Genomic DNA, 13,279 nt, shown 5'->3' with positions numbered 1-13,279 from the left:
CGTCAATGTTTCACTCGACCTGTTCGACATTCGGCGTGCGCAAGTCATGTTCATACACCAGTCAACTTAGTTAAGTACTGCAATCCGAGCCCTAGATTTACACACCCTGCAGCTCCTATGCACCCATGCGTGAGAGAAAGTTTCTCCCTATGTATTTGTTCACATTTTCAATGCATGTGAATTAATATAAATCAACCAATATACCTTGATACTCCCAATGTGGGATTCAAATCCCATTCACAATGGAGCTTCATGCCTCTTCCACCTCTTCTCCATTCACATATATTCAACATATGCCACTAAGATCCCTGACATATATCTATCTATATATATATATAAGGTAGTCTGGTGCATGATTCTCTAGTCATGCGGTCCTGGGGAATGATTCATTGTACGTAACTTTACCTTACTTTTTGCAAGAGACTATTTTCAGGATTTAACCTCGTGACTTTTTGCTCACAAAATAATAACTTTATTGTTACACTAAGGCTCCCCGTCATCCTGACATATATGTTTTGAAAAAACTGTGATGATCTTTCAAGTAGTTTTTGAAGTGTTTCAGTGAAATATTAGTATGATGTGTAGGCTTATATGCATTTTCCACAAGTCACTTCTCTGAAATTAGGATTTGTGTCTGCTGTCAATTTCTTATATTAACATCATGTGGTATTACTTCTCGTCTAGGATTACTACAAGATATTGGAAGTTGATTATGATGCTACTGAAGAAGCAATTCGCTCCAACTTCATCCGTATGGCATTGGTTGGCATTTTTAAATAAAATGTTGTAGATTTCCTTGGACATTTTGTGCAGATCTGAACTGCCATTAGTTAAAGCATGATCACTGTCAGATGAGGTCCCATTTATTATTTTTCCCATTTTGATCTCTATTAGAAATCAAAATGTAAAACCGTTTTGGAAATCTAGTTTGATATATTGTTTTCTGATTTCTGCACAAGTTTGTTAACTTCTCATTATCATTATTTGAAAACATCTGGTTTAAGAAATCACGAAACCTAGACAATGAACCTTTAAGCCTTAGATTGCAGCCTTCTGTAGCCATTTACGTCCTTTATCTTCTGCTTCTTTGCGCTTTATTATTCATCCAATATCTTTCCAATATTTACACCCTTTCTCCTCTGTTTTTTCCAAGACCTCCCTTTTCTTTCATCGAGAAGAATTTGATTTTTTTTTCTAATTAAAACCGTGGCGAAAAGAAAAAAAAAATCCTTAAGTTAAACTTGCATCCCACTTTAAAATTTCCATGTTAGTTGCCTTATCGTTCTCATGTGGCAAATTTAAATGCTTAAACCGAAAAGTTTCAAAAAACAATCTTCATGCAAGGAAATAAAATGAATATAAGGTGATTAACTTTATTTCTGATTTTGTTAATTTGATTACCATGTCCTAATTAGGGATTAGAGTAAAGATTTTGGTTTTGTAATTGTCAAATGGAAGACACATCATCAAGGGTATATAAGCAACCAAATCTTATTCTTTGTATTGTCATTATCAGTCCCCAGGGCCATGGTGTCGTGGTAGGATATTCAGGTTGTCTCCCAAGCACCCGCGGTTCGAACTCCAGCTACGACGTATTTGTCGGTAGTTTTGAGAGCATGAAAACTAAAACGAATCAATTGAATAAATGATGCGAAAACCATAAACACTCACATTGATCTCCCGAAGAACCGCAACCAAAGACGTCGGTTGATGAAGTTGCTGATGAACCGTCGGAGACGTCGCTGCTGCTGTGCCGAGAAGATCACCACACAGAACCTTCTCGAACTCTTCCACAAACCAAATCCCACTCTGGATGTTCTTCCTTTGATCGACCAAATCACCTCACAGCTCTCTTCTCTGAACACCTTCACAATCCCCCTGCTCACCTTGATCACACACCCTTTTGATTGCCTTGGACGCCACCATTTATATCAAGCAAGACATCAGTTACCAACCGATGCCTTGATGACAGCTTTCAATGGAGGAAGATGAAGGATCGACACCCCTTCATCTTCCCGACATTGCAACTGATGCAACGCCTAACATCTCCCACTCGTCTAAGTCAATCCATATGGTCACATAGACTACAAGGTGATCAAGTCACGAAGACCGGAGTGAAATTAGTCACAAAGACCAAATAAGTCACGAAGACTTTATGAGGATTAAGTCACGAGGACCAGAGCAAAATTTAGTCACAAAGACCAAATAAGTCACGAAGACTTTATGAGGATCAAGTCACGAAAACCAGAGCAAAATTTAGTCACAAAGACCAAATAAGTCACACAGACTTTATGAGAATCAAGTCACAAAGACCAGATCAGAACATCCATTCCATACATTAGGGAAAATGATTCGTGCAACAGTAAGCACAGTGAGCATTCAATTGCTGAGAAAATTGTCACACCTTACTTAGCTGCTCCATAGAACAAATTAGAGACATAAATGTCCACAAAACGAATCATAGACATAAATGGCTTGCCTTTACCCCAGATTAAATTATTTACATCATCTGAACATCTCTAATTCCTCATATTGACCATATGTCAAGAGCATGTTCAACACCTCCAATCAAACAAATTATTCACAATTACATTTTATGTACTGAACTAAAAATGTAACCGGTACCAGTGAATAAATGTCGCAGATGTAAATCAATCTTAGTCTTCCTTTTTAGCTAGAATCCATTCATTCTAATCAATTGCTTTCCTAGTTATGCTCCATAGACCGAATCATCCATAGCCAATAGGAAACATGCTAAAGTAGCAAACACTGATCAAAACTTCAAGTAGACAGCTAAATAGTCACTTAGGGTAAAATCGAGATTAACTTATAATCTCAAGGGTCTCACATAGTAGAGAAGCAGGGATCCATTCTCCTACAACCCTTCTTGTCGCCATAGCACATGTGGTATGAATCACATGCTACGATGTTATTCTCTTTACCAAAAAGTGCGCATGTTTTTTTTTTCAATTTTAACATCGTACAGATTTCGATCTAGACATTCCCAATGTCTAATCCTGAATTCAACATATGAATTCTAATCTGGCTTCAAGCAGATTCAGTAAATGGTGGGTGCATTTACTCCAATCATTACACAAATGATCTCATCTTGACACAAATATCAAGACGACCTTAATTTATGGGTATGTCTCTCTTCACAGCTACAAAAGCTTTCCCATAAGCAACGGTCTTACCTCTATTCGTACTTAACAAATAGAGATCATTGTCCATGTGAGTGGACCAATCCCAATCTGCCAACATGCTTATCGAGACTTTTATTCGAATGTAACCAAGACATATACACTGAATAGATCATGGAATTTTTCATTTATCAAAATGTCTTTATAATTGTTACATTCTCCGAAGTCCCAAAGACTTCATATGCCCATGAAATGACTCTTTAGTCAATGGCTTAGTAAAAGGATCAGCAAGCATTTTTCGTGTAGGGATGTACTCAAGAATAATCTTTTTCTTGTCAACAATATCCCTTACAAAATTATACTTAATTTCTATATGCTTGCCTTTGCTGTGATATTTGGGATCCTTGGAAAAAGCTATCGCAGCTTGACTGTCACAGTACACAGTAACAGGACTCCCACTATCCTCAAATGCTTCAGGAGCTGCTGCACAAGCCACATACTCAGCTTCCATTGTCGACAAGGCTACACAAGCCTGCTTCTTGCTATTCCATGAGTTGGCGCCATCATTCAGCAAGAAGACATAGCCAGATGTGGATTTTCTGTCATCAAGGTCCCCTGCCCAATCTGCATCTGAGTAGCCACTTAGGCTCATATCTGATCCTTGGAAACAGAGGCAATAATCAGCTGTTCCTTTAAGATATCTGAATATCCTCTTCACCGCTTTCCAGTGTCTCGATCCTAGGTTTGACTGGAAACGACTAACTAAGCCAACAACATAACTTATATCGGGACGAGTACACAACATAGTGTACATTAAACTACCAATAGCACTGGCATATGGTTTCTTCTTCATTTCGGCTATTTCCTCAGGAGTCTTGGGATACATACTTTTGCTCAAGACAGTACCTTTCGCAATAGGCGTCTGTTCAATGTTGCAATCTGACATATTGAAGTGTTGTAGCATCTTAGTGATATAAGCTTCTTGAGACAAACCCAAATGTAACAACCCACCCTTCTTACTACTACTACCCTCTAAGGATGACCGTTACTTAACTACTAACTCTACTTAACCGGTATGATTAAAAATCACATGGAAACCCTACCGAAAAATTTCGGCAAAGTCTCCCGTGTACCGGTGACCAAATCTATAATACACAAGATATACGCAGCCATAGGCGGCTGGAACACATTTTATTCATAACCACGCAGTAATAAATCAACAGTAAAAGAAAGAAACTACTCTAGCAAGCAACCAACTACATCACTCCACCAATAATACAAGTGAACTACTTACAAGTGCGGAATAACTTAAATACAGTCTCAACTCAAAATAACACTTAAGGCAATCTAAAAGAATTAAATAGAAGGTCTTAACAGGTTTGTCAGCTAATCCTGGATCTCTCCATAGTCCAGACATCACACACCTTCATCACCACCACCATCCTGTCGCCTCTCTTTCATATCTTAGTTTTTTTTTTCCTTTATCTGCAGTAGGAGGAAAGAAAATAGATCTATAAGCGAAACGCTTAGTAAGTACTAATCTATCTCACAAAAACTCGAAGTGCATAAAAAAGTAATGCAATAATACTGAAACTGAAATGTTAAAGCAAATTTGCATGTGCTCATGGTATACAGAAAATGAAACTGGATACTAAACATGCTCACTATCTAACAGGATAATAAGAAATTAACACTGTAAGCTTAGAATTAAAGAAACTAACTTTTATTTATTCTAAGCATAAAACTTGTTTCAATTTCCTATATCCTTGTAATAGAAATTAATCTTTTAATTTCTATTTTACTTTCTTCTTCTTGTTCTTTTCTTTCTTCTTTACTTTTCTTTTTCTTTGGGCCCAGGCTTAGTACCATCTTTGTTTTGCGCGCTCTCTAATAGTGACTGGGGTAGCGAGCCTCCAGCCCTATGAGAATAAAGACCTAGGTCTTACCAGGGCCAAGACCTCGGAATTGGTCACCTGGATTTGTTTAACGACAACCTCGGAAGTCGGGTACTAGCCTCTTACTTTAATTTACTAGTTATCTCTTTTTAACTAGACTCTAGTCTTTTCTTTACTTATACTTCTCATACTCCTTTATTAGAACTTATTAGAATCCTGTAAATATTTCTAACAAGTATGAGATTACAACTAACCAAGCATGCTATATGAAAATACACAAGGGAAGAAGATCTGAACTCTCTAAGCATGTTATTAAACAAAGCGAAGGAGAGCGACTTTGAACTTACTAATCATGCTATAAAATAGAACAAAAGAGAGTTAATTCAAACTTGCTAATCATGCTATAAAATAGAGCAAAAGAAAGCTAATTTAGACTTTCTACACATGCTGTAAAATAGAGCAAAAGAAAGCTAACTTGGACTTACTAAACATGCTATAAAATAGAGCAAAAGAAAGCTAACTTGGACTTACTAAACATGCTGTGATAAGAGCAAAAGAAAACTAATCTAATCTTACTAATCATGCTACAAAATAAAGCAAAAGAGAGCAACTTTGAGCTTACTAATCATGCCATAAAATAGAGCAAAGGAAATAACTTTAAGCTTACTAATCATGCCATAAAATAGAGCTAAAAAAGCAACTTTAAGCTTACTAATCATGCCATAAAATACAGCAAAGGAAAGTGATTTTAGGCTTTCTAAACATGCTGTAAAAACAGATTTAACTACTAGGCACGCAATGGAATCAAGTTATGCATACTGTGAAGATCAAGCTGTGAAAGTAAAACAAATTCAACTACTGCTCATGCTTAAATCTATAGCAAAAGGAAAAACTAGACAATACTGCTCAAGTTTTACTAATAGCATAATTAGAAATCTGCTCATTGAAATAAAACTATACTGCTGTGAAAAGAAGCTTTCATGCCCGGTTACTGGAAACAAACAAGTTTAGGGCTGCATATTAAAAAAAATACCATTCCTACTTAGTAAACCAACAAGAAGAAGAGTCTAAAGATGATCTGAAATCTATGGGCTGTTCTTATTCGGATCTTAACAGGAAATCTGCAGCTGAAATGCTAAACTAAGCCACAAAAATATCTAACTATTTCATGCTCATGGCTTGGAAACAAAACTAAATTCCGAGGCTATTTATATATAATCCGAAAATGGCATCTCAACACAGCAAGGAAGAATTGAAGAATTCAACCTACCTAGCACTACACGGCACATAACATTTCATGTTCATTGTGATAGCAAGGAGAGGAAATTGAGCAACAATACTAACTATGGCAAATCAACACAACAGGAACAAAACTTAAGAAATCTCCTCCTTCTATTTCCCCAACCCTTCTCCTTACGGCAGTATCATCAAACAAAAACCCCAATCCTTTCTCAAAGAGCTCACGGCAGCAATCAAAAGACTTCAAAATCCATACAACTTCAATTCCGAAAGCCAAGACATCAAAGCAATACTCGGAACTACTCCTACTACAGGTGAGTAGTACTTACTGAGGGTTCTTGGACTTACAACCAAGGGAAAGAGGCGGCTAGGGTTCCGGATGGAGCTCGAACTCGGCGGCTCCTTTATGCTTCCGAGCTCCCTTCGTCGGGATGGCCACCCACGGATGAAGGCTGGCCGGAAGAAAGCTTCGCCGGTGCCGGAGGCGTGCCCTAAATTCGCTGTGTTTCTGCCCGAGAGAGGAGAAGGATCGCGCGGCGTCGAGAGGGTGTCGGCTCGGGAGAAAAGAAACCTAGGTCTTTTAATAACTAGGATTTTATTTACTAACTATACTATATCCTTAATTCTTTCTACATAGAGTTAACAAAAATCTCCTAGCTCAGTTGGTCAAGCCGGTTTTGGCTTGGGTCATTCCGACCCGAGGTCGTGGGTTCGAACCTCGCCTTCAACAATTTTTGCCTAAACTTCTTTTATTTTGTAAAAATACTAAACGACCTCCAAAAATTACGTAAAAATACTCTAAAAATTTCTAAAAATCTCTAGAATATTTTAAAAGCATTTCCAAATGTTTTTATGGACATTTGGAACTCAAAATAGGAAAAATTGGGTCGTTACACCAAAAGCCTCTTTGATCGGTCTCCAACGATCTTCACTCCTAAGATGTACTCTGCTTCTCCCATATCTATTATGTCAAATTGTGATGAAAGCCAACTTTTGTCTTCTATCACACTCTTTATGTCACTTCCAGCTATTAGCATATCATCAACATATAATGATAAAATGACAAGCTTTCCTTTTTTCCTTTCTTAGGTAGACACAATGATCCTCATTGATCACTTCGAAACCATAAGATAATATTACTTCATTAAATCTTATGTTCCATTGTCTTGATGCTTGCTTTAGCCCATATATAGACTTTCGAAGTCTACATACTCTTTTCTCTTGGCCTTCAGCAACATAACCTTCTGGTTGTACCATATAGATTTCTTCATTAAGATTATCATTAAGGAAAGCCATTTTTACATCCATATGATGTAATTCCATGTCATAGTGTGCTACTATAGCTAGGATGACACGTATTGATACAAACTTTACAACTGGGGAGAATGTCTCTTCAAAGTCAATACCCTCCATTTGGGTATATCCTTTTGCAACTAATCGAGCTTTGTATCGGTTAATCGATCCATATGCTTTCCTCTTTACTTTGAGAATCCACTTATCCCAATAGCCCTTCGGCCCGGAGGAAGATCGACTAAATCCCAAACTTGATTCTTCCTCATTGACTCCATTTCTTCATCCATTGCAATTTTCCATTCTTTTCTAACTGAGCTTCTCAAAGCTTCCTCGACTGTTCGAGGTTCCTCATCATCAACTGGGAGAACTCTCAATATCAAACCTTCTCCGAGGAATAATCTGACGACTACTTCTTCGAAGGTTAGACTGTTGAGAAACTGACTCATTCAGTGGCAAATTACTCCCACTCGGTTGACTAGATTCAGGCATCTCCTGATTTGTTGATAAAGGAACATTATCCTCCTCCTCTATCTCATATAGAGGAATTGTCTTATCAACTTCACCTCGTGTTGGGAACTCAGTTTCTAGAAAAGTAGCATCTCTTGACTCTATTTCAGAGATGATTCCATCTTGTCGCTCACCAATAAAAACATAACCCTTAGAGGTCTCAGAGTACCTTATAAAGATACACTTCTTACCTCTGGGTCCTAGTTTTCCATATTCGTGAGTCTTATCATGAACGTAGGCAGTTGACCCCCAAGGTCTCAGATTATTCAAATCCAGTTTTCTGCCTGTCCAACGTTCATGTGGGGTAGATGGAACTGACTTTGAAGGCACTTTGTTAAGTATATAGGTCGCTACTAGTAATGCATCTCCCCAATAGGAGATTGGCAAATTAGCTTGCGCCATCATAGACCTAACCATTTCAAGAAGAGTCTTATTTCTTCTTTCAGCAACCCCATTTTGCTGTGGAGTTCCAGGAATAGTTAGCTGTCTAATAATCCCTTTCTCATTACACATTGTCTTGAACTGATCAGACAAATATTCTCCTCCACGGTCAGTGCGCAAGGTTTTAACCTTACGTTCTAATTGATTCTCAACTTCGTTCAAGTAACAAATAAAGTAATCCAATGCTTCAGATTTGTGAGAAATCAAATACACATGACCAAAACGTGTGAAATCATCGATAAATGTAATGAAATAAGAACTCCCATTTCTAGCCTTCACATTCATTGGACCACAAATATCCGAATGAATTAATTGCAATGGTGATTCAGCCCTAATAGCCTTACCAAATGGTTTTCTAGTCGTCTTTCCAGCAAGACAATGCTCACATATAGACAAGTTAATCTTAGCATGAGTGCCTAATAGGCCCTCCTTAGCTAATTTATTCATTCGTTCTTGTCCTATATGTCCTAATCTAGCATGTCAAATTTCATCATTAACATCAGCATTACTAGTAAGGGCAATGTTTGAAAAACAACTATTATTATTTGGTTCTACATCAAGAACCATAAAACCATTTGTTACATAACCATATCTAATTAACACAGAGTTAATTCGAAGTTTGACACAACGGCTATAAAAATTTATATTGTAACCTAAATCAAGAAGACAAATAACGGAAACTAGATTCCGTCGAATCTCAGGAGCATACAGGACATCATGTAGAAACAAGGTGCCTCCACCACGTAGGTTGAGCTTGCAAGTGTCAATTCCTTTGACTTCAATTCTTGCATTGTTTCCTACATATATCCATTTGTTGCCAGCTGGTACCCGACGATACTCCACATATGTAGCTCGATCACGAGCTACGTGGTTCGTTACTCCTGAATCTACATTCCACAAAGGATACGAATCATCTAACAACACTGTACTTACAACATATTGCTCATGGAAAGAAGACAAAAATGGATCTACCTTTTTAGGCTCAGTACAATCCCGACCAAAATGACCCTTCTTGCCACAGTTGAAGCAGGTCAACTTGATCCTAGGTTTTTGTCCATATTTCTTTCCTTTCTTCTTGATTTGGTTTTTCGCAGCAACAGCATTAGCCTCCTTTCCTTTCCCCTTTCCTTTCTTGAACCACTTGTTCTATTCTTGGAACCAGAACCTTCAGCTACAAAAGCTTGACCCAAAATTCTTGCGGATTCAATCCTCTCCGCCTCAAGTTCCACATGGCGTGAGACATCAGTGAAAGTCTTGATACTCTCACTATGGGTCAGGTTCTGTTTCATCGTTTCCCAAGAATCAGGAAGGGAACGGATAACTGTTTGAACTTGTTGTTCATCGGTCAACGTATAACCTGCAGTCTTAAGCTCTCGAATCATGTTACCCATCTCCCTGAGATGTTGAGCCATGGTAACATTCGAGCGCTTCTTACAACTATCAAACTTGATAGTTAGCTGACGGAGCTTACTCAGACTGACTCCACTGTACTTCTCTCTAAGGGCTACCCAGACAGCATGAGCCGATGGTAATGGCTCATACTCAAATACCAGGTCATCCACCATTGAACTAATCAATATACCCTTAGCAATAGAGTCCTTCCTTTTCGATGCCTTATAGGCATCAAGGTCACGTCTGTGCTGTGTTGTGGAACCCTCAACCGGTTCCTCCATGATTTGGTTTACAGCCTGCAGAACTTCTTGTTCCTCAAGAACATATTGTATCTTGAGGTGCCAGATTTTGTAGTTATCCCCATATAATTTATCACCCTTATTGAGTTCAGCTATGATGTTTTTAGTTGCCATGATCTACATAAATAAACAAATTATTTATTATTTCAGTGTAATTCATATATGTGCAACTATTTATTGACTCAGTGTAAATTAGAGTTAGTTTACAAAATCAAGTGATAACATTGTTTCCACTCATCATTTGTATGTTCTAATCTAATCAACACTGATCAATTATATTACACATATCCCAACTAATGAACAAATCATTTTATATGAACGAATCATATTTATATGAACTAATCATATCATGAAATGAACTAATCATTTCCAAGTTAGTTAACATATAACTTAACTTTTATAATATAATTATGTTCGTACAAAACAACAGAAATTATTACATGACTCAAAAACTAGATGAGCTTACACTGTTCGTACATAACGACAGTAACAGAACACTAATAAACTAGATAAGCTAGCACTACTCCCACTAGGATAAATGCTAGAGCAGTGGGTAATTACATCCCGTTTATCCCAGATTCTATGATAGGTGGATCAGCCTCAGATGTATCCATCAGATCCATCTCTGGATCTTCTACACACTCCTGAGGATCCTTCTCTAATCCTTCGGGATCCATCTCTAGATCCTCCTCAGGATCCATCTCTGGATCGTCCTCAGAATCCATCTCTGGATCTTCCTTAGAATCTTCAGGATCCATTTCTGGATCCTCTTCAAATTCTTCAAGGTTCATTTCAGGATCATCTTCAGATTCTACAGGATTTGGATCCTCCTCTAAATCTTCATACTCCATTTCTGGATCCTCTTCAGATTCATCAGGACCCCATTGTAGATGAAATAGTTGTCTGCACATCTCTGAGTATGAGATGTGCCCATCAGAATCATCCCAAAGTTGGAATGCTATCTGCCTCAGATGTTCCGATAATGAATAAACCAGAGAAAATCTTTTTTCTGTTTCCTGAACTGGATACCCTTCTTGCTCGAGATTCTAGAACAACCAATCGAGCTGACCAATAAGCCTACCGACTCCGTGATCCGGGTCATATTCCAGTTTCTTAATCTCCTCCCACAGCTCATGTTGTCGTTCATAGCGACCAGTCATCGTGTATATCGTTCTTTGTATCTGGAATTGAAAAACATGATGTCAGTACAAAACCGACTGACCAGTACAAAATCAATCAAATTCAATTCCCACATATAGAACAAAATATACAGTATACACAAGCAATTAAGAAAAACAAATTTCCTTATTTTGGGGAGTCTCATGTGACTGACACATTAGATTGGTCGATTAGGAATCTGAATCTTAAGCTTAATCTATTGTCCTCATTAGAACTAATCTAATTGGACCTATGTTCTGTTATTGTTTAAGCCCAATTGAGTCAATCTCAGACTTATTGATCAAACTTAGGTCCATTTGATTCATCCAATTCCCCATTGGATTAAGCCTGACTCATTAGAACAAATCTAATGTTTTTGATCAAATCTGACACAACGGAACTAATTCGGTCATATTTGATCAGCCCAACTACTATAATCAAGATCACCCTTATTAATTCAATAATAAACTGAGCTGATTAAACCAACAAACAATTTGAACCAGCTTTAGATATCATTGAATCAAATTGGTCTGCTTAAATTAACTAATAATTTAAATCAGACCTGGGTTTAATTGGACAAGTTGGTCTGGTTCAATTTTTAGTAAATTGAACCATAAATTAATTAAATATCTATTTATTAATTAATAATACATTTTCTTATGTATTTAATTAATTAATAAATATATTTAATTAAAGTTTAACTCATGCACTTGTTTATTCATCAGATTAATAATAATAATTAATTAAATCTTTAAAACAGTGCTGCATGCAACGAACACGATTTTATTATTTTTTTTAAAACAAAACACACTGTTCACTACAGCGTTTTCGAATCGATCAAAAAACTCATTCAATCGATTCAAAAATAGCTTCATCAAAAGAAAACGATCGCGTTTTTTTTTTCTCTAATCAATCCATGAATCGATTCATTCACTGTCCCGTGAATCTATTCGATTCATTTTCCTTCTCAATCGATTCAAAATGCATAAATCGATTGAGTAATCGATTAAAATAACAAAATATGCACTGTTCGTGTTCTTTAATTCCTGTTCAATCGATTCATGAATCGATCAAGCAATCTGTGTAATTTTTTGATCGATTGGTAAATCGATTCAATTGCACTGTTTATCTTCTTCTTCGCGACAGAAGAAGAAAAAACGCGAGCTTTTTCGCGTCGATTTCCATGCTTTCAAAAACATACACGCTCTGATACCATTGTCGGTAGTTTTGAGAGCATGAAAACTAAAACGAATCAATTGAATAAATGATGCGGAAACTATAAACACTCACATTGATCTCTCGAAGAACCGCAACCAAAGACGCCGGTCGATGAAGTTGCTGATGAACCGCCGGAGACGTCGCTGCTGCTGTCGCCGAGAAGACCACCACACGGAACCTTCTCGGACTCTTCCACAAACCAAATCCCACTCTGGATGTTCTTCCTTTGCTCGACCAAATCACCTCACAGCTCTCTTCTCTGAACACCTTCACAATCCCCCTGCTCACCTTGATCGCACACCCTTTTGATTGCCTTGGACGCCACCATTTATATCAAGCAAGACATCGGTTACCAACCGATGCCTTGATGACAGCTTTCAATGGAGGAAGATGAAGGATCGACACCCCTTCATCTTCCCGACGTTGCAACTGATGTAACGTCTAATAGTATTTTGTAGGAATTTTTCCTTCAAATGGGGGGCGTAATCAAAGGATGCTAAGTTTCTGGGCTGGCTGGTGGTCGATGGGATCGGACCGGTCATCCCAGACTCGATGTTACCTAGCCTGACTAATCTTTTTTTTTTTATTTTTTTATTGTCATTATCATCATTATCAAGTAGGTCTATTTCAATTATTTGGGGTTAGCTATGTGAATCTTATGTCTCCATTGAGCTCTATGCAACGCTGTGTTTGTAGT

The 13,279-nt window shown here is 37.6% G+C and overlaps 1 protein-coding gene and 1 long non-coding RNA gene across 2 annotated transcripts in view; one reads left to right on the top strand and one right to left on the bottom strand.

Annotated features, from left to right (window-relative positions):
• Positions 1–529: 529 nt before the first annotated feature.
• LOC122019502 (dnaJ-related protein SCJ1-like) overlaps positions 530–13,279 on the top strand; it is a 54,589-nt gene continuing 41,839 nt past the window's right edge. The window contains exons 1-2 of the mRNA XM_042576963.1: positions 530–541; positions 685–762. Coding sequence (XP_042432897.1) covers positions 530–541; positions 685–762 — 90 coding nt within the window. The remainder of the gene's footprint in view (positions 542–684; positions 763–13,279) is intronic.
• Positions 4,364–6,849, bottom strand: LOC122018705. The gene is made up of 2 exons (XR_006121874.1): positions 6,604–6,849; positions 4,364–4,625 (listed from the first exon to the last, which is right to left on the bottom strand). It is a non-coding gene; the product is annotated as an uncharacterized LOC122018705 (long non-coding RNA).

This window comes from Zingiber officinale, chromosome 9A (assembly GCF_018446385.1).
Source record: "Zingiber officinale cultivar Zhangliang chromosome 9A, Zo_v1.1, whole genome shotgun sequence".
Lineage (NCBI taxonomy): Eukaryota > Viridiplantae > Streptophyta > Magnoliopsida > Zingiberales > Zingiberaceae > Zingiber > Zingiber officinale.
This window is presented reverse-complemented; position numbering and strand designations above follow the sequence as displayed.